This window comes from Caretta caretta, chromosome 24, assembly GCF_965140235.1.
Source record: "Caretta caretta isolate rCarCar2 chromosome 24, rCarCar1.hap1, whole genome shotgun sequence".
In the NCBI taxonomy this organism is placed as follows: domain Eukaryota; kingdom Metazoa; phylum Chordata; order Testudines; family Cheloniidae; genus Caretta; species Caretta caretta.
The window spans coordinates 7,415,974-7,436,338 of record NC_134229.1 but is presented as its reverse complement, the minus strand read 5'-3'; the positions used below and the strand labels follow the sequence as shown (position 1 = coordinate 7,436,338).

At 52.9% G+C, this 20,365-nt stretch overlaps 1 protein-coding gene across 5 annotated transcripts; it reads right to left on the bottom strand.

The window, feature by feature from the left end:
- Nucleotides 1-562: 562 nt before the first annotated feature.
- On the bottom strand, nt 563-19,762 carry CIART (circadian associated repressor of transcription). 5 transcript variants are annotated; one of them, XM_048828714.2, is made up of 6 exons: nt 19,651-19,762; nt 5,388-5,945; nt 4,472-4,547; nt 2,837-2,915; nt 1,870-1,993; nt 563-1,351 (listed from the first exon to the last, which is right to left on the bottom strand). In XM_048828714.2, the coding sequence occupies exons 2-6, from the start codon at nt 5,931-5,933 to the stop codon at nt 740-742; spliced, it is 1,437 nt and encodes a 478-aa protein (XP_048684671.2). In that variant the 5' UTR covers nt 5,934-5,945; nt 19,651-19,762; the 3' UTR covers nt 563-739. The 5 variants fall into 5 exon arrangements, with proteins under 5 accessions (XP_048684671.2, XP_048684670.2, XP_048684672.2 ...); XM_048828713.2 differs by lacking the exon at nt 19,651-19,762 and adding an exon at nt 10,146-10,238; XM_048828715.2 differs by lacking the exon at nt 19,651-19,762 and adding an exon at nt 8,987-9,200.
- Nucleotides 19,763-20,365: the final 603 nt, after the last annotated feature.

The window sequence follows — 20,365 nt, the reverse complement described above, 5'->3', positions numbered from 1 at the left end:
TGCACAGCCACTCCTGTCTTATACAAGAGCGGCCCATTCTCCTGGGAGATGTTGTTAATAATATACCTAGGCATGCTACACCTTTAGCAGTTTGCATTTACTGTCTCTCCCCTCAGCCTTCCAGAGATGTGCCAGGTGCTGTATCATCTAGTTAGATATGTATTGGTGAGAGAGATGCTACAAGCTGCGGGACAGGTCTCAGATTACTCTGCAGTCAGCAGTACCTAGTAGCTAGGTTAACAGTGTTGTAGACAAGTATTATTCTTGTTTTACAGATGGAGAAACTGAGTCACAAAGATAGTGGACTTGTCTCACAGCCATGGGTGTGAGAATTGAAATTAGAACCCAGGAGTTCTGGGCTCTCAGTCCTATGCCCAAAATATGCATGACAATTTATCTACCTCCCAGGGGAGGTTGTGAGTCTTAGTTCACATTGACCTGAAAAGCTCTAGAGAAGCACAAAGCATTAGTGCTACAGGACTGACAAGGGGATTAATGGAGGGGCGGGCAGGGGAAATGTATTTCCACCGTACAGCATTTATCAAAAAAGATCACATTCGTCTGGAAACTGCTCTGATTTAAACCTTTTAATAACATTAATTATTTTCCTCCTGGACGTATATCAGACTTTTACACAGGCGTGAAATGTTTTACTTAAAAAAAAAACAAAAACAAAAAAAGGCAGAAATAAAAAAAGAAATAAAATTCACACATTTTGGGAAGTGCCTCGAGCCGAGCATCAAGAGGAATACACGGGTCCTTTCCTAGCCAGCAGTTCTGACTCCCGATTCCCAGTCCAAGCAGCTGCTGGCTTGGGTTCCTTGCTGGAGGTGGGCAAGTGAGGCAAAGATCTGGAGTGGCTGCTTGGATGCTGGCTAAGCACGTAGCTCCCTGCTGCCATGGCCCCGGGAAGACTCTGGCATCTCGGCGGGTCTCCCATACCTGGAGGTTGCTTGGGGTGGCAGTAGGCAGGCGAGCTCTTGTCGGGAGTGACGGACGTGGAGCGGAAGAAGGGCGCAGGGGCCATCAGGTTGTTGTGGAGGAAGAGAATGACCCCACATGCGTTTGGTCCGAGCAGGGCCTGGCTGAAAGCAGCATTCAAGTGCCCTAGGTTCGCCAGCCCCAGGGGCGGGTTGCAGATGGGCGAGGTGTGCATCCAGGTTAAGTTCATGGCAGACCAGTCGGCCAGAAAGCAGGCCTGCTCCCTCCACACCGCGCTGGCTTTGCCGTTAGCTGCGGCCGGGTCCGTGAGGTGCAGCTTCTCCACGGCGGGCCTTTGGGCGGAGTCTTCGCTGGGCACCGCGGGCTTTCCTTCATGGCTGTCCACTGCTGAAGGCTTGGGATGGGACTGCTGGAGGAGAGGGGAGAGAGGGGGGCACCTTAGGCTGGGACAGCGTCGACTTTCAAGAGCCTCGGCTGCTACAGCCAATATGGCCGACCTGCCAGAGCTCCCAGCAAGGCCGACAGATGTGGCAAGAGCAGGCGAGGAGGAACCCACAGCTCCCATGGGGAGATCAGACAGACCTCTCAGCAACACGTGGCCCTCACTGACACCAGGCAAGCCCCTATAGGACCCACGTCACCCATGTCCCAAGTGCGGCATGTACCACAGAAGTTCCTCCCCACTAGCCAGCATCCTGCCTGCCACAGACCCAGCTCCGTCTCCCTTCTGCTGGACTAAAGCTTTTACATGCTGCAGTTCTACTAGTAATTCCACCTCCCTTCCAAGGGACAGCTACCTCCACCCTGCCAAACAGCACATCGCTCGGACAAGGACAGGCCTAGAGGAGCCTCATCCGTGGGCCTTTAATCCATATACAGATGGAAGAGATTGGATAGTCCTGTTACCCAGCAAGGAAGCGCCCTTACCTTAGCTAGCTTGCATGCATGCTCTGCTGGTTTGGAATCAGGACAGGAACTGTTCAAGGCGACATGAGGGAACCAAACTTTCAGCATCATTTCTACCTGCAGCAGGGTGCCCAAGTATCGCTCCCTGCAAGATGAGAAAAGAAACAGGAGGTTCCTCTCAAGCCAGGAGAGATCACTGTGCATCGTTTTACCCTGCTGAGCCCAGAGGGATCGGTCACAGCCTGGCGCCTCGCACGGGTATCACACAAGTAACATGAGACAGAAGAGATAGTCAGGCTCCCGCAGCAAGGAGACTGCCCTGTTATTCCGTACGGCTGCCTCTCTTTCAGAGAGAGAGAGAAAGAGGCCTCCAAAACAGGCCAAGTTCCCCCAACAAAAAGATGGGCCTCAACTTTTAAGATCTGGGCTTTGAATTTCAAGTTACAGAATAGCAGAAACTCAGTACTTTGACGCTCCCCTCCCCTTTGCCCAAAAGGAACGTCTCCCTCCCTCCCCAGAGCTTCTCTCTGCAACAGGATTAGAGATTTCAGCGAAGCAAAGGGACAAGGGTAGCAAGTAATTTGTGGCTTCAACGTGCACCAGGACTTGGCTCGATTTGAAGCCCAGGGGCATTTCCTAGGCTGCGTGCGGCGGGGCAATCCAGCACTACCAGTCATGGGTGATTGCTGCCAGTGGGGGAATCAAACGCCAGGAGTTGCAGAGTGATATGAATCCAGCTGTTTCTCTACTGATGCCCAAGGCAGACCTCAGCCCCGGGGATGTTTAACCTGGGGTGCCTGTGAGTCAAACTGTAAGCGAGCTGGGGTACCGACACTCTCAATGCAGCAGCCCAGGAGTTCAGTGGGAAGTTTGCTGATTCTGGAAACACTGGACAGAGTCTGTGCACTGTCTGGCTCCCCCTCCTGCAGCCAGTCGCACACCAACCTCTGCTGAGCTGTTATAATGATTTCGTGGAGGAGATGCTTACCCCATTTCTGGCTTTTGCAGGACTCCAACTATCCTCTGAATCCTGTCCATGGCCACACTCCGCTGGAAGCTGCTTAAACCTGGTGGGGGGGAGAAACACACCAAGGCCCAGCTATTAGTTTACAGACAAACCGAGCCAACTTTACTGCGCTAGGGAGCCTGGAGAGAAAGCAGTGGCTTGGGAAGCCAGCGCCAGGCTGATTCAGCCTCCACACTGTTCAGACTGATTACCCAGGGGAGATTATGGAGAGATCACGCCAATTACATGCAACATGGACAGACGCAAGAACCTAGCCCTCAGATTAGCTGGAGGAAAAGGCCAGCACAATGCGGGGAGGAGGGAGGGTTGAGGGGGGGTTTGAGACACTCATGTCTTTGCCCTCCCACTGCAGATACAGTGAATTGCAGCCTCTGCTCCTTGCAGCGGGGGCTGTCGTACTAGGAGAAATCACCCCCGTAATGCAGCCAGCATGGGAAAGGCTTGTATGCTGGAGAAGTAGGTGCCCCCGGGGCTCTATTAGCACCATGTGATGACTTTCTGAAGGGCAGGTATCACGCCTCACCAGCTGCCTTCTTGCACGTTATTCCGAGCCATAATCATTTCTTCACAGCCAAGAGCGGGCGTGACACAAGCAGGCAGCGAGACACGTGTCTGGCTGATGGAAACTTGCACGCACAGAGACACGTGTAAACAGCACGCTGAGAGAGAAAGGAGAGCAGGCTCACAGGGCCGACGGGGCGCGTCAATGAAAGACTTCTCTTTCATATTTCCAACAGCGTGTTATCAGGGCAGGAAAGCAGCGCTACAAAGAGCAAGCAGCTCCCTGGGAATTTCTCAGCTCACGCTGCGATCAATACAGCTCACAATGGCCTTCTTTACTAGGCAATTTAGCACAGTCAACCAAGGGGCAGAAATTAAGATCAGGGCTCAAGAGAGAGCTATAAACAGAAAGAAGGAATTTAGGGAAGAATATCTTGTAAGGGGAATAAGCTAGTGCCAAATGACTACACATTAGACCACATCTGGCACTACAATTTTTTTCAGGAGCAGAGGAATGAGGGGAAAACAAAGAATGTTGGGTACCTAACACACAAGTCTCTTAAGTACCAAGCAATGGTAAAGCACCCTTATCTAGTATCCTAGAACGTACAGGATCTCAGAGCTGTGACACCCACTAGATCCTCAAATCCCTTCCCATTCCAGGGCAGGGCAACCTCCTGCTAGCAGATTAATCAGATTAATACGTAAACACAACAAGTGATTGAGCCATAGGGCCAACATGATGAAATAGCAGCCCCACGCTAGGAAAAAGAAGTCAGAGGGATTGTGCCAGATCCTCAGCACAGATCTGCTGACTTCAGCGGAGTGACATTGATTTATACCAGCCGGGGATCTGGCCCATTTTCTCAACGGCATTCAGGCTGAAAGATCCTGACTACTTACGTAGCGCTTTACAAGCATCAATGAAGGGCCAGATTCTGAATGCCACTCCAGCAAAAGGCCCGGAGATGGCCACTGGCCTCTGATTTAGGAATCAGAAGGGGGAGAGAGGGGAAATAATTCCCTGCAGTTTAATAGCCACGTGGCGGCGTCAGACCCCTCTGGTGAGGGACAAGCATGAGGAACGGCATTTACCTCGCTCATAGCGACCTTTCTTCAGCCCATTCAGAAGCTCCGTGAGAGGCCTGATGAAGCCTTGGAGTTCCCGGCACTGCAGAGAAGGAGCACAAAAAGTGAGCCAGCCCGTCTGGGACAATCCCCCTTCTGGGCTTCCTCCAACCCATCCGCACAAGCCTCTCCCCAGCGCATCCCTAGGGCTGGTTTTGCATCTAATGCAGGACCCCTGTGCAGCTTTGCTGGGCAGCAAGGTGTGAATACAACGAGGTGGGCTCTAAAGCACTCGCTTTAATCCCCAGTAATCCACTTATTTCATGACCCTCCCCAGACTGTAAGCTTCTGGGAGCAGAGACAGTCTTTGTTCTGGGTCTGCACAGCACTTAGCACCACAGGGCCCTGGTCCACGACTGGGGCTCCTACACATTGCTGCAGTATGAATACTTAACGCCACTAATCCTGAAGGGCTCATGGTGCTAATGCAAGTGACCCCAAGAATTCCAATTCCCATCCCTTCACCATTACGACGAAGCTGACCACTCGTTTTCCTTCCCCATGCTAGTCCTCCCTCACTGCCCTCAATTTTTTCCAGTCCATAGGGTGCCCAGCTCACATCTCAGTCTGCACTGGCCACAGCACATGGGAAACTGAGGCACGATCACCCTGACACTAATAACGCAGACAGCTAGATGTCCAGCAGGCTCACACCATGTATTCCACCCACCAGCTTCAGCGTCTACAGTGCCTTGGCTATTTGGTGGGATCAAAGGTGCAAAGAGGGTGAGGCTTTGCCAATGGCATTGGTGCATCAAGCCGGCAGGTGAGGAATCCCAGCCTGGATCAGGCCTCCTGTCCCATTTGATCGCACACTTCACCCCTTCCCAAGTAACTCCCTCCCTGCTGACACCCGCTTCCCTGGATATTCTCATAGACTCACCTTCTGGGCAAACAACCGGTCGCCGTCGGTCAAGGGCAACGTCGGAGCTTCCCTCATCTCCGTTTCCCCATTCCTTTGCCTTTTCATCCCGTGGGCAGCGGGCTTTTCAGCATACTCGGGGTATTCCCTCTCCCCTGCAGGATGGATCAGACGCTTCCGTCCGCTCTCCACCCTCTTCTGGCTCAGAGTCCTCCCGGCCAGGCTGCCATCCCCATCCATCAAACAAGCGTAGGCCGAGGGGTATCTGCCTTCCAACGCCCTGGGAAACCGGCCGCACTGACTCGAAGGCCGTTGCCTAGCAGAGCTCTGCAAAGTGGGTTTCACTGTCCTGCGTTTGCAGTCCCGGCCCGGCAGGCTGGGGCTAGTCCATGCCGACTTGGGAGAAAAGAGAATCCTTTCCCCTCCGGAGTGGGTGTCCTTCTCCACCTCGCTCTCGCTGTCCGACAGGAAGACGCCGAAGTCGTAACACTTGTCCTCTTCGTCGCTGGCAGCACTGTCGACCGAATACAGAGACTCGCAGGACGACATGCTGTTGGGGGACTCCATGACTGCGGGAACCTGTCAGGGACCAAAAACGGGCAAACAAATGAAGACGCTGCCAGTAACAGCAACAAAGGATGCCTTAGAGATCCTACCGTTTGCCTCCCGGGCATCCCCAGACCCAAGAGCCCAGGGTCTCTTAGCACGGCTGCTGACCCGCGTTTATAAAAGGAGGCTTTAGAATAATTTCTTCGAGGACAGCTAAAAATCAAGGTCTCCTCTGGTTTACTGGGGGGAGGTGACTGAACACAAAGGGGTAAAGACAACGGGAGCCAAATGGACCCTGTGCAGTTGCAGTTCCTGGATAGAGCTTGCCAGCAGAAGCTGTTCCAGATGCGACCAATCTGTTCCCATCAGCGGCTGCACTGCGACAAGGCACCCATTGGGTTTCATTGTCAGGGGCAGCCGAAGGGTCCACAGAGCAGCCCTGCAGCGGGTGGGTGCACAAGTCAGCTCCCAGACACTTGATGGGAGCGGGAGGAGGAGTGACATGCATGGAGCCTGAACTAGTGAGTGGGGGAGGGTGTAAAGTTTACAACGACAGGCTTCCCTTGCCGCCATCGGTGGCATTACTCCATGCAGAAGCATTACAGGATACGGACAACAAAATATCCTAGCAACCTCATTGCCACGGACACAGGGAGTTTCAAAATCAGTTGGGAAAAAGCTACGTTTCCTGCCTGGTTTTACAGCACAGTCTGCTAAATATTAAGAAGGGGAAACACAATTCTTATGTGTATTAAGGCAGCACTAGGAACCCTACTCAGGGATCAGGACCTTCCCCACTGGGGAAGGGAGAGGGGTTGCTTCCACTTGGACAAACAGAAACATATAACTTGGCGTTTCATTTTCTGGCTCACATGTACAGGTGCTGCAAGGTTTGGTTTGCAAACACAGCAGGGGAAAGGTTTCAAACAAAACAAAAACTGGCATTAAATACACACACACACACAAATCCATGGGGACATTCTGATCAGTCTTAGTTTCTTAGTAAGATCTCTTTTCTGCAGAACCTAAATTGACCCGTTAAACCACTTCTGTGGTGCATCGAGAAAATGTTTATGCAGCGAAAATGTTAGCAACCTCAGGGTACAAAAGTGACCACTAACAACGTAATACTAGAGTGGTATTAGTCCGTGTCCTTTCGATTTGGACTGGTATAAAATGAACAGCTCATAAGTCAATATACTAAATACAAGTGCCCACCAGACAGGAAACAAGTGAATTAAAAAAAAATCAGAGAATGTTGGAGCTGTGCAATGCAAGAGTTTGACCCGGCAGGTAAAATAAGCAGAGGACAAACTACACATCTAAACGACAGAAGGTTTCTCCAATACATTAAGAGATAAGAGCAGGGTGTGCCAGTCTGATTAGAAAGGGACTGTCTGGCTGACTCAATGCAGTCAGCACCTACGGCCTCTGTAACAGAGCACTGGTCCCAGCTACTGGGTGACATCGGATCATAAACTTAGGGAAGGCAGGGCTCCAGCCTTCCCATCACTGCAGGCAGACAAAAAATCTGTAACCCCTTCCTCCATGGCGAGGCAGACAAAGATGAGAAGCTTCTACACTTTATTCTCCTGCTCTGTTTTAGACAGATGCCAACTGCCAACTCACAGCAGCTACCCCGCTGCCAGCCAAACGGCTGGCGAGAAATCCACAAGCCCCAAATGAGAAATGTGGCCTTTCACCCGTAAATTGGCCAACAGAGAGTAGCAGGCAGGGAGAAATCCTGGAGAGGCTGTTCTAAGGGCATGCTTCATAGAGCCAATGTCACAAAACAGACACAAGCGGCTTCCACCCCCAAAGATCCCAAACCACACACAAGATGCGCAGCATCGCTAAGTTCCCTGCCATCCTGCACCCACTTCCTAGGAGCAGAAGGGATCAACACACTCACCACCCCCACCTGCCTTTCCACACATGGCACGCCCTGCGCACACACACACACAGGTGGGATTTTTGGTATACACAGGTCTTGTTGTTTTTTAGGTCTAGCCCAACGCACCGACACAGGTAGCCCTCCGGGACTCGATAAACGGATGTGTCCACCTTGCTGGGAACTGAACCCGCCTGGGTGTTTCCTGGCTTTGCTACAGAACGTGCCCTTCTCCCTATACCCCATGTCTCTTCCCAAAGTAGTCATCCCCTGGTGCCACGCGCCAGCCCTGGCAGCACCCCTGCTTCGAGGAAACCAGTTACGCTGGTGCTACAAGACCCAGCAGCCCCCTCCAGTCCCTTTGCTAAAGAAACCAACCTGCTATACTTGGAACTCAGTAGGAGATCTCCTTCCTCCCCAGCAAACGTCCTTCCACTAAACCCGCCCAGGGTCACCACCCTGAGAACCTGAGTCCTTCCTCCTTCCCTTCACCCAGTACAGGATCCGGAGCCTAGCCAGCACCTTGCCTGCAACGCAGCCAGCCGCCACCGCACGTTGCTGACCTAGATTAAACACGCATCCGCGCCTCGACACCAAGAGTCGTGCTGTCTGGATGGCTGCTGCAATCAGGGACAGGGCTGTCCCCATTCCATGCGACACAATGAGCCATGCACACTGGTCGAATTCTCTCACACACAGCCCCGGCCTCCCCTTCGGAAAGCAGGCACACTCTCTCCCTGGCCCTTCCCTCTCCAACACCCCCCCCCCCCCGCATGCCCCTCCTGCCATTCACGCACTAACCCCAGCGCACACACTATTCACATGTTACACACTCAAGTCATTGCCATTCACACCCTGCCCCTCCATGCCATTCATACACACGCAGCCCTTGCATCCCTGATGCAGAGCCCCCTGCATGCACACCCTCCATATCCCACCTCCCTTCCACTCAGGTCACCACCGTTCAGACACGGGGCAGATTAATCCCTTCCCTACCCCGTTGCGCTAAACCCCTTGCATGCTCCCAGGGGTCAGGTTTCCTCCCGGGATTGGTGAGGAGCCACAATGCTGGCCCTCGGGATCTGGACCGGACTCCTCTGTGCCCGGGGACAATGCTGGGATCCAGACACTCTACAGAAAAGCGCGGGGGGGGGGGAGAAGGAGGTGTCTGGATCCTCACATTCTGGTAGGAAAAGAGAATCCTCCCGGGGGGTGCACACACGGGGGGGGACGACGGACCGATCCTCCAAAGGGCGCAGGGTCCTTTCACCTGATCCTGGCTGGGGGGACGGAGGGGAGGGGTCCGGGTCCAGCGGGTTCCAGGCTGGGTGGAGAAAGACCCTGGACTCAATCCCTGATGCCGGCAGGTCACAGGCCAGGGCTGGGGGGGCGCGATCCCTTATGCCAGTAGGTCACAGGCTGGGGGAGGGGCCCTGGATCCGATCCCTGACGCCAACAGGTCACAGGCTGAGGGGGTGGAGGGAGGAGCCCGATCCCTGATGCCGGCGGGCCCCAGGCTGGAGGGGGCGGAGAGGGGGGGCTCCCGATCCCCGATGCCGGCGGGCCCCAGGCTGGAGGGGGCGGAGAGGGGGGGCTCCCGATCCCCGATGCCGGCGGGCCCCAGGCTGGAGGGGGCGGAGAGGGGGGGCTCCCGATCCCCGATGCCGGCGGGCCCCAGGCTGGAGGGGGCGGAGAGGGGGGGCTCCCGATCCCCGATGCCGGCGGGCCCCAGGCTGGAGGGGGCGGAGAGGGAGGGCCCCGATCCCCACGGGTCCCAGGCTGGAGGGGGCGGAGAGGGAGGGCCCCGATCCCCGATGCCGGCGGGTCCCAGGCTGGAGGGGGCGGAGAGGGAGGGCCCCGATCCCCGATGCCGGCGGGTCCCAGGCTGGAGGGGGCGGAGAGGGAGGGCCCCGATCCCCGATGCCGGCGGGTCCCAGGCTGGAGGGGGCGGAGAGGGAGGGCCCCGATCCCCGATGCCGGCGGGTCCCAGGCTGGAGGGGGCGGAGAGGGAGGGCCCCGATCCCCGATGCCGGCGGGTCCCAGGCTCGGGCGGGGGAAGGGGGGCCCCGATCCCCGATGCCGGCGGGTCCCAGGCTCGGGCGGGGGAAGGGGGGCCCCGATCCCCGAGGGTCCCAGGCTCGGGCGGGAGAAGAGGGTCCCGGTCCCCGCGGGTCCCAGGCTCGGGCGGGAGAGGGGGGTCCCGATGCCCGCGGGTCCCAGGCTAGAGCGGGAGAGGGGGGTCCCGATGCCCGCGGGTCCCAGGCTGGTGTCCGCCCCGCAGTCCGGCTCCCAACTCCCTGCCCGGCCCCCTGGATCCCAGCGAACCTCCAGCTCCTCACCTGATCCCGTTCCCCACTCCGCTCCCTCTGCTCTGTCCCAGGGCGGCTCCGGCTCCGCTCCACACCCAGCCCGTCCCCGTCCCCGTCCGCGTCCCCAGCCTGGCGCCCGGTCCCCGCCCCCGGCTCAGTGCGGGCGCCACGCGGCCACGTGCGGCCCGGCACGTGCCTCCCTCCGGGCCCCGCCCGCCCCGCTCCCATTGGCTCCCCGAGCCCACCCCCGGGGCGCGGGCCACCGCCCTACAGCCACGCCCCCTGCCCCTAATTGGGGCTCGGCGGCTCCCCTGCAGCCCAATGCCGGGGCAGCGCTGAACCGATTGGCCGGGAGGGTGGGGCTCGAGGCCACGCCCCTACATGTGGCTGCGGGAGCTGGACGCAGGGGCCCGGGGGCGGGGCAATGGAGAAGGACACGCCCCCTTGTGTCGGCCTGCCGCATCGAAGGGGGCCGGGAAGGAGGGGGGGAAATGTGATGGGGGTTTCCGTAGAGGGCAATGGGGCAGAGATAGGGGACCCATAGAGGGCAGTGGGGCAGAGGAGGGGGACCCGGTGAAGGCAGAGGAGGAGTCCATAGGGGCTAGGGGGGAAGAGAAAGGGCAGGACTGGAGGTCCACAGGGGGTTAGGGGGCAGAGGAGGTGGGGGAGGGGCTCAGAAGAGGAAACAGCTGGAGGACATAGAAAGGAGCGAGGCTGGAAGGACTGGGGAGACGAGGGGGGGGGCGCTGCAATCCCCAGCAGGGATAGGAGTGGCTTATGGCTGGGGAAACACAGTCAGTGGAAAGGCCAGGGGACACTGCAGGGAAGCAAGAGAAATGGGATGGGAGAAGTTGGTGGGTAGGCACAGGTGGGAGGGAGATGGGGAGGGGGTATGGCAGGGTATGTACACAGCACAAGGGGCTGCTAAGGGGACAGCAGCAGGGACAGGGAGCATGAGGGGAAGGAGGCAGGTGGATGGGGGAAGAGAAGGGTAGAAAGGAAGAGAGCAAAAGAGATGGGGGAGGAGAGGGGTGGGAGCTGTGGAGAGGAACTGGGAGCTGGTTGCGGTGTTCAGATGCTGCTTGTAATTATTAGAACTGGGAGCACTGGCTGTTGGGAGTCTGAAAGGACAGGAAACAGGAAGGGGGGGAGTTGAGGAGGTGGAGTGAGAGCTACCCAGGGTGCAGCAGCAGTTTGGTAAAGAGGTTTCCACTTCAAAAATAAAGTCCTGTTGAAGTTCGTTAGTACCTTGCCTGGTTGCTACAACACTGGTGAAGGCTTAACTTGCCCTGCAGCTGCCTCAGCCCCGTTCCCTGGGCCCGAGCCAGACACAGGGACCTATTTGCCTCAAAAGATGACGCTTCCCAAAGCCTCTTTGGTCTGATGGCTTTTTTTAAATAAAAAATGACTCCTCTTGTACTTCTGCTGAGGTTGCGTGGGAAAGGTGGGTGCTGGCCAGGAGCCCAGCTCTGTCCCGCTCGCAGCTCCAGCTCCGCGAGGGGCTGGGCGCTGCAGACACTATTGTCCTGGTAATGGGTCAGTAGGAATAAAGGGCACACAGCACTGCAACGGCTGGAGCCCTTAGTGCCCCAAAGCAGCAGTTTGTCTCTCTACGTCAAAGCCCTTAAGCGCACACTTTAGTCCCCTTGACTTCAGAGGACAGTTAAAGGTAACATACATGCTTAAATGCTTTGCTGAATTAAGGCCTTAATGAGCATAACAAACCTTACTGTTGCATGCATGCTCATGACCTCCAGTGTCATGCCACTGTGACTGCATGCAGGGGCATATAGCCAACTTGTTTATGGCCCTGGGATGTGGCAAAAGCATCAGCAAAGTGGCTTTTGTTTTAAAGTGCTGTTATATGCTGTGGGGTGGCTGAGGTCTATTATTCTATGTTCCCTGCTGCTGACATCAGTATCAGTGGTGCACATAATGTAAAGGTGCTCTGTGATCTGTCACTGCCGATCTGTTCCCCCTGTACAGGCTGGGATATTCAGCACTTACTAAGCTGGCCTAAATGTGCTATACCATGCTGTAGGGAATGATCCTGCATTGGAAGGGAGATAGTGCGTCCAGTTCCAACAGGCCTGTTCCCTCTCTGGGGTGAATTCCTGTTTGTGTTACCATCCAGTAATTTGTAATCAATTACTCAGTCCTTACTTTACAGAGGGAGAAACTGAGCCAAAGAGTCAGGAAGTGACTTGCATCTCACCTCACAGTGAGTCAGTGGCAGATCTGGGAATAGAACCCAGGTGTCCTGCTTCTAGTCTCATTGATCTAAAAACCAGACCTCACTTTCCTCCAGAGCTGGGAAGTAGAAGATGCCTGATGCTGTTAGGCCCTGATCCTGAGTGGATCCCTTGGCTGTTGCTGTATTATGAATGATTAATAATAAGCAGAATCCTGAAGTCCTGCATCTCAGTCAGTTTACAGTCCCTTAGTGACCAATGTAACAGCTCTCCAGCACTCAACCATAATTGGAAGGGGGAATTCATTTGTGTTTTGTAACTATCTTTAATTAAAGAACAATTCTAAGAGGAAAATGGCTGTTTTTTCTCTCTGCACTGCGGATGGAAGTCCTTGTTTGATATTTATAAAACTGAAATGCATGCCTAAGTACAATGCTGGGAATTCTTGGGCCAGATTCACTCTAGGGTGAATCTACTCACTTCTGTGGATTTACACCATGGATGAATTTGATGCTTTGATTAGTATGCATGCAGCCTCTTTGGAATAAGATTTATTCTCTGATTATTATTCTCTGTAAGTGTTTTAAATAGTCTACTATGTTTATCCAATGCAGACAAGAGTGTCAGCCTTGTTTAGGTCCTCAACAGAGATTTGCTTATGGAAACCAAAAAAAAAAGCGTGAGAAAGATATATGCTACAAAACTGAACATGAACAGAGATGTCGCTGTGATTTATTCAATGAGAGCTTGGTTCATTCCATGCTTCCCGGCCAGTGATGGCAGCCTTGTGCATTAGAGCCCAGCACTGAACCTGACTGCAAACAAAAAGTGGTATTGACCAGCCTACCTTTCCTGTCCAAAATGAGTGAAATGCAAACAGGAAACCAACCTCATCAGTGCTGAAAACAAGCCGGATTTTCTTTCACCACTCTCTTAAGAATCTAAGATGGAGTCAGTAATAACACAGGCAAGGGTCTGATTCTGCTCCCCAGGGCACAGGTGTACATGAAGAACTTCATCCACTCCTATGTATATTACATCAGAGGAAAGCCAGTATGAATGAGGTTAAAATCTGAAACATTCACAATTCTTCTGTTACCTCGACAGCACCCCCGAAAACAAAACTGATTAAAATTAAAAGAAAAATAACAAATTAGAAAAGCTTTTCCATCTGTCTGATTTGATTTCTCTCTCACCCCCTCACCATATGAATCTATCCATCCATCCATCCACATTCACACCCTTCTGTCTATCTATTAATCCATCGCCATACATACCCATCTATCTATCTAGATATCTTTCATACTATGCCTATCACTGCTCAAATAAATTGGTTAGTCTCTAAGGTGCCACAAGTACTCCTTTTCTTTTTGCAAATACAGACTAATATGGCTGTTACTCTGGTATCTGGTGCTGCTTATGTCTTTCTCCTGAGCATCTTGTAGGGCTGTGCAGAATCTAGCTGAGTTGACAAGTTTCAGAGTAACAGCCATATTAGTCTGTATTCGCAAAAAGAAAAGGAGTACTTGTGGCACCTTAGAGGCTAACCAATTTATTTGAGCATAAGCTTTCGTGAGCTACAGCTCACTTCATTGGATGCATACTGTGGAAAGTGTAGAAGATCTTTTTATACACATAAAGCATGAAAAAATACCTCCTCCCACCCCACACTCCTGCTGGGAATAGCTTATCTAAAGTGACCACTCTCCTTACAATGTGTATGATAATCAAGGTGGGCCATTTCCAGCACAAATCCAGGGTTTAACAAGAACGTCTGAGGAGGAGGGGGGGTAGGAAAAAACAATTTGCAAATGAATTCCAATTCAACAGTTTCTCGCTGGAGTCTGGATTTGAAGTTTTTTTGTTGTAATATAGCAACTTTCATGTCTGTAATCGCGTGACCAGAGAGATTGAAGTGTTCTCCGACTGGTTTATGAATGTTATAATTCTTGACATCTGATTTGTGTCCATTTATTCTTTTACGCAGAGACGGTCCAGTTTGACCAATGTACATGGCAGAGGGGCATTGCTGGCACATGATGGCATATGTCACATTGGTGGATGTGCAGGTGAACGAGCCTCTGGTAGTGTGGCTGATGTTATTAGGCCCTGTGATGGTGTCCCCTGAATAGATATGTGGGCACAGTTGGCAACGGGCTTTGTTGCAAGGATAGGTTCCTGGGATAATGGTTCTGTTGTGTGGTATGTGGTTGCTGGTGAGTATTTGCTTCAGGTTGGGGGGCTGTCTGTAGGCAAGGACTGGCCTGTCAAATCAGATGTCAAGAATTATAACTTTCATAAACCAGTCAGAGAACACTTCAATCTCTCTGGTCACACGATTACAGACATGAAAGTTGCCATATTACAACAAAAAAACTTCAAATCCAGACTCCAGCGAAAAACTGTTGAATTGGAATTCATTTGCAAATTGGATACAATTAACTTAGGCTTGAATAGAGACTGGGAGTGGCTAAGTCATTATGCAAGGTAACCTATTTCCCCTTGTTTTTTCCTATCCCCCTCCTCCTCAGACGTTCTTGTTAAACCCTGGATTTGTGCTGGAAATGGCCCACCTTGATTATCATACACATTGTAAGGAGAGTGGTCACTTTAGATAAGCTATTACCAGCAGGAGAGTGGGTTTGTGTGTGTGTGGGGGGAGGGGGTGAGAAAACCTGGATTTGTGCTTGAAATGGCCCAACTTGATTATCATACACATTGTAAGGAGAGTGATCACTTTAGATAAGCTATTACCAGCAGGAGTGTGGGGTGGGAGGAGGTATTTTTTCATGCTTTATGTGTATAAAAAGATCTTCTACACTTTCCACAGTGTGCATCCGATGAAGTGAGCTGTAGCTCATGAAAGCTTATGCTCAAATAAGTTGGTTAGTCTCTAAGGTGCCACAAGTTCTCCTTTTCTTTTAGCTGAGTTGAATGTCTCAATTTCTTTTTACTGGGCAAACTCAGCCTCCTCTCTGGGTGTCCAGCCCATTCCTTCTCAGTGGAACCGCAATTCTCTGGCGGCCTCCATGTTCAATATCCACTGGCAGTGCTGTAACTGCTCGTGGTCTGATGTCACCAATGCTCCATCCATGTCCAGAAAGCTGAAGAGAATGAAACCCCGGCCAATGACTTCTGCAGCTTGTGGCGTTACTGGAGGAGCAGGGTACAGCTTGTTCATTAGAGGGGAACTAACCCTGTGTTTTTTCTTTAACAGGGACTCTTGAGCACAAAACAGATTGCAGGCAAAATCTTAAACAGTGTCTCTGTGGAGCCATTTCCAAGCCTTGGACTTGAAATGTCTAACACAGGCCTGCAGCGAGGCTAGCTGCTATCAAGAGCAAGAGACAAGGTATCTCCTTGCAAACCATTTTCTGTTTATCGCAGATGAGACAAAGAACTGAGTTGATGGTCATAGACTATCAGGGTTGGAAAGGACCTCAGGAGGTCATCTAGTCTAACCCCCTGCTCAAAGCAGGTCCAATCCCCAATTTTTGCCCCAGATCCCTAAATGGCCTCCTCAAGGATTGAGCTCACAAGCCTGGGTTTAATCAGGCCAATGCTCAAACCACTGAGCTATCCCTCCCCCCAGTAGTCATTTGGCCATTAAAGAGTCTGACACCCTTTTAGCAAAGGAAAGGGTGTTCCCCTTGAGTTCCCCCTGGTTAAGTCTCCCTGTGGATTCCGTCTGAGGGTATGGGGCTTTTCTTTACTTCCCAGCCCAAACTGTTGTGTAGCATGCTGTGCATTGGTAAGTGGCGGTCTCTTTCCAAGGCCTGTGAGAGTGAGGGATCGTCCTTCAGGCCAGTCCTCGCTTACAGACAGCCCCCCAACCTGAAGCAAATACTCACCAGCAACCACACGCCACACAACAAAACCACTAATCCAGGAACCAAACCCTGCAACAAACCTTGGTGCCAACTCTGTCCGCATAGCTATTCAAGGGACACCATCCACATCAGCCACACCACCAGGGACTTGTCCACCTGCACATCTACCAATGTGATATATGCCATCATGTGCCAGCAATGCCCCTCTGCCATGTACATTAGCCAAACTGGACAGTCTCTACTCAAAAGAATAAATGGACACAAATCTGACATCAGGAATTATAACATTCAAAAACCAGTAGGAGAACACTTCAACCTCTCTGGCCACTCAATAACAGAGTTAAAAGTGGCAATTCTTCAACAAAAAAACTTCAAAAACAGACTCCAGCGAGAAACTGCCTAACTGGAATGAATTTGCAAACTAGACACCATCCCATTAGGCTTGAATAAAGACTGGGAGTGGGTGGGTCATTACAAAAACTAATTTCCCCCTACTGACAGGTTTCAGAGGAACAGCCGTGTTAGTCTGTATTCGCAAAAAGAAAAGGAGTACTTGTGGCACCTTAGAGACTAACCAATTTATTTGAGCATGAGCTTTCGTGAGCTACAGCTCACTACAGCTCACGAAAGCTCATGCTCAAATAAATTGGTTAGTCTCTAAGGTGCCACAAGTACTCCTTTTCTTTTTCCCCCTACTGTTACTCACACCTTCTTGTCAACTATTTGAAATGGGCCACCCTCATTACCACTACAATAGTGATTTTTCCTTCGTTGGTATCCTACTGTTAATTGAATTGTCTCGTTAGTACTAACCCCGCACTTGGTAAGGCAAGTCCCATTTTTTCATGTAATGTGTGTATATATACACACACACACACCTGCTACTGTATTTTCCACTCCATGCATCTGATGAAGTGGGTTTTAGCCCACGAAAGCTTAGGCCCAAATCAATGTGTTAGTCTCTAAGGTGCCACAAGGACTCCTCGTGGTTTTTGCGGATACAGACTAACACGGCTGCCTCTCTGAAACCTGTCACCAAATAAATAATGTTGCCATTGCAGTTTTTGGTCAGCAAAGGGTTAACTAGACCACACCCAAGGAGACGTACGAATAGTTATAGAAGGGCACACTCTAAACAGGAAGAATTCCAGAGCGGGTATGTGGTCAGAGCAAGGGACTGGCTGTCAGGACTCCTGGATTCTATTCCCGGCAATGGAAGAGAGTGTAGACTACTGGTTAGAACAGGGGGAACTGTGAGTCAGGACTCCTGGGCCTTAGGCCTGGCTCTGCCCATGAACAGCTATATGACCTTGATAAAGTCTCATCAAGTCTTTGTGCCTCAGTTTCCCCACCCTATAAATTGAGTATATAATCAATGACCCCAAAGGAGTGAGGCAGGCTGGGAAGACAGGTTGATGCCTGCACAGCAACATGCCTGGCCAATGTGCTATATAAGTGCTGAGTGTTATGAAACAGATCCACGTCAAAGCTGGCCGCATGAGAACTGGAGCAGTTCATAACACAGATGCTTCCTCTTGGGTCAGTGCAGTAGTTGCTTCTTGGCTTTAGCCCTCCCCTGCATTCCTGGGCAGAGGAACAAAGTTAGCGCAGCCCCATTGTTTGTAACGAAGGGAGCTGACTCTGCCCTAGGCACCACCAAGAATACTCCGCCTCTGACGCAGACAGGCTGGCTCCAGAGTGGGAAGAGGGTTCTAAGCCCCAGCAGCACACGGATGCCAGGAAAATCTGCACCAAGTGAGCAGTGCTGGGAACGTGTGCCGATCCCTCCTCGAGTCTGTTACATAAGGGGCAGTTGCGAGTTTAATCAAAAAATCTGAGAAGAGGACATAGCGTTCTCCCAGCTCTGTTGTCTCGGCCCCTCCCCAGCTGCTGGGAATAAGGTGGTTTAGTCAGCAGAGGCGTAAATACATAAACACAGAGCCAGGTTGGTGGCTGCTAGCCAACTGGGGGAAGAGCACGCCTGGCTAGGCTGCTGCGTCAGGAGAGCTGGCTCCTTTATGAGTGGGTGGCTTGCAGGGGCTGGGAACAGGACGCGGAGCCTGGGTGTCTCTTGGGGGCTGCTGGTTCTGATCCAGCCCAAGGCTTTGAGTCCCTGTTTGTCCTGCACCGCCCTGGAAGAATATTCAGGAAGCAACCTGGGTTCTTCCCCCCCCAAAATCCTGTCACTGATGCGATCAGTAGTGATGGGTAATTCAGTGGTCAGTCCCATCCAGCCCTCTGCTGGGGAACAGCCCCTGCCACCTCTCCACATGCATCTGATCTCTGCTGGAGAACACCCCCCACCCCCAGACATTTCTGCTGCCCTACCACAGGGTTGGGGTCCTTGCTGCCCTGTGTCACAGCCCCCTACTTCTGGCTGCGGGGGGTGGGGGAGGAATAAGTGGGAAGGAGAGGCAGAAAATAACTGGAGGGCTGCCCCAACCCAACTTCTAAAGTGTGGGGGTCACGGTAAGAGGGTTTGTAGCCCCCACCCTCCCAGAAGTGCCTGTCCTTTGCTTTCTTTTAGGCTCTCAGAGCCCTTTATGAACAGCAGCGAAGCCTCTCAACAGTGGGTACTGTTCTCTGCTTTTACAAACTGGGGAAACCGAGGCACCGAGCCTTGCTAGGCTGATCCTGCACTTTTCACCCACCTAACTCCCATGGCACTAAATGAGGAGAGCAAGGGCTGCAGGACTTAGCAGCTTACTCAGGTCCCATGGAACCCAGGAGTCCTGACTCAGCCCTGTGTGTTAGTTACTAAGGGCCTGATTTTGCAGGCTCTCTCTGGCTGAGGTTCTTTTCTGGCCCCCCCACTGTAGTATTGGAGCACTTCACAATCGTTAAGGTATATCCTCACCACAGCCTGCGGGGCAAGGCAGGGCTATTATCCCCATTGTCCACGTGGGGAAAACTGAGGCATAGGGAGGCTAAGGGATTTGCCCAGGGTCACCCAGCCAGCCTGTGGCAGAGCAGGGACTTGAAACCAGGTCTCTCAACTTCTGCGCTGGTGCTCTGATCACTGCTCCAGCCCACGAGCACTGGCTGCTCCACTTCACTTCAGCTGACGTTTGGGGAGCTGAGCATCCCTCCTCAGGCCTGAATGATGGCTCCGCTAACCTGACCAGAGTTTCATGGAGTTTGCTGCAGATAAGTGTGGGGGTGTCTGTGCCCCAAGCCCCCAACAGTTAGTGGCGCCCCTCATCAGAGGTCCAATTGATGGTCAGATGAGCTTTGCTAGAGCAAAGGAAATTGCAGGGAAAAATCCCTTTCTTTTCCAGACACTGCAGGCGCCTGGGATCCCAATTCCCTTTCACCGGACGCCTTCCTTTACACCGAGCAGATCAGACTGGGAGGATTTTACACTTACTTTGCACCCTCTGCACAGACCCCAGCCGAGTTAGACAAAGACCCCTGCCAGGAAAGGAATCAAAAGCAAACTGCCCCAGAAGGGATGAAAGGGTCAGATGCTTCTCCCAGCTGCCAGCCTGTCCCTAAGGATTCCTTCCCGGTTACCTCTCCATGCAGGGCTTGGGTGCCTCTTTCCCAACCCCTGAGTGGGGAAGCCGCTCCCCAGAGTCAGCGCTCCGCTCCGCTCCCACTTCCTGCAGCGCTTTCGGTGAGAAAACTCCAGGCAAGCTCAGGCCTGATGGGCTGAGGTGGCGATTGTCCCAGGGAGAAGGGCAGGAATCCCAGCAAAAAGGGGGGTGGGGGGAAGTGTCTAATGCCTGGGTGTTTTTTTTTTAAAGCAAACACTGACCAGATTTGTTCAAAGAAGACCTTTGCAGGAGGGGGAGGCAATGACAAGGCGCTCACATGGGCTGGCATGCGGCAGGGCTGTCAGCAGACAGCGTGAGTAACCAGAGAGCAAGCCTTGAATGGGCCCTCTCCCCCGCCCGATGGGCTGCGGGGCCCAATGGAGAAGCTTCCTCCAGCGGCGTGTGATTGGCAGATGGAGCGGCGTGCTCTCTCCCCCAGCCAGCCCAGCCTGCTGGTTACATAACAGAGAGCGAGAGCGCGAGCGTGGGTGCGCACGTGCACGCTTGGGCTCGCTCCCCGGCAGGTCTGAGCCACGCACATAGACTCCTAGGCTTTACGGCCAGAAGGCACCATCGTGATCATCTAGTCTGACCTCCTGTGCATGGCGGGCCGCAGAGCCTCCCCCACCCACTCCTGTAACAGACCCCTGGCCTCCGGCTGAGTCACTGACGTCCTCAAATCACAGTTTAAA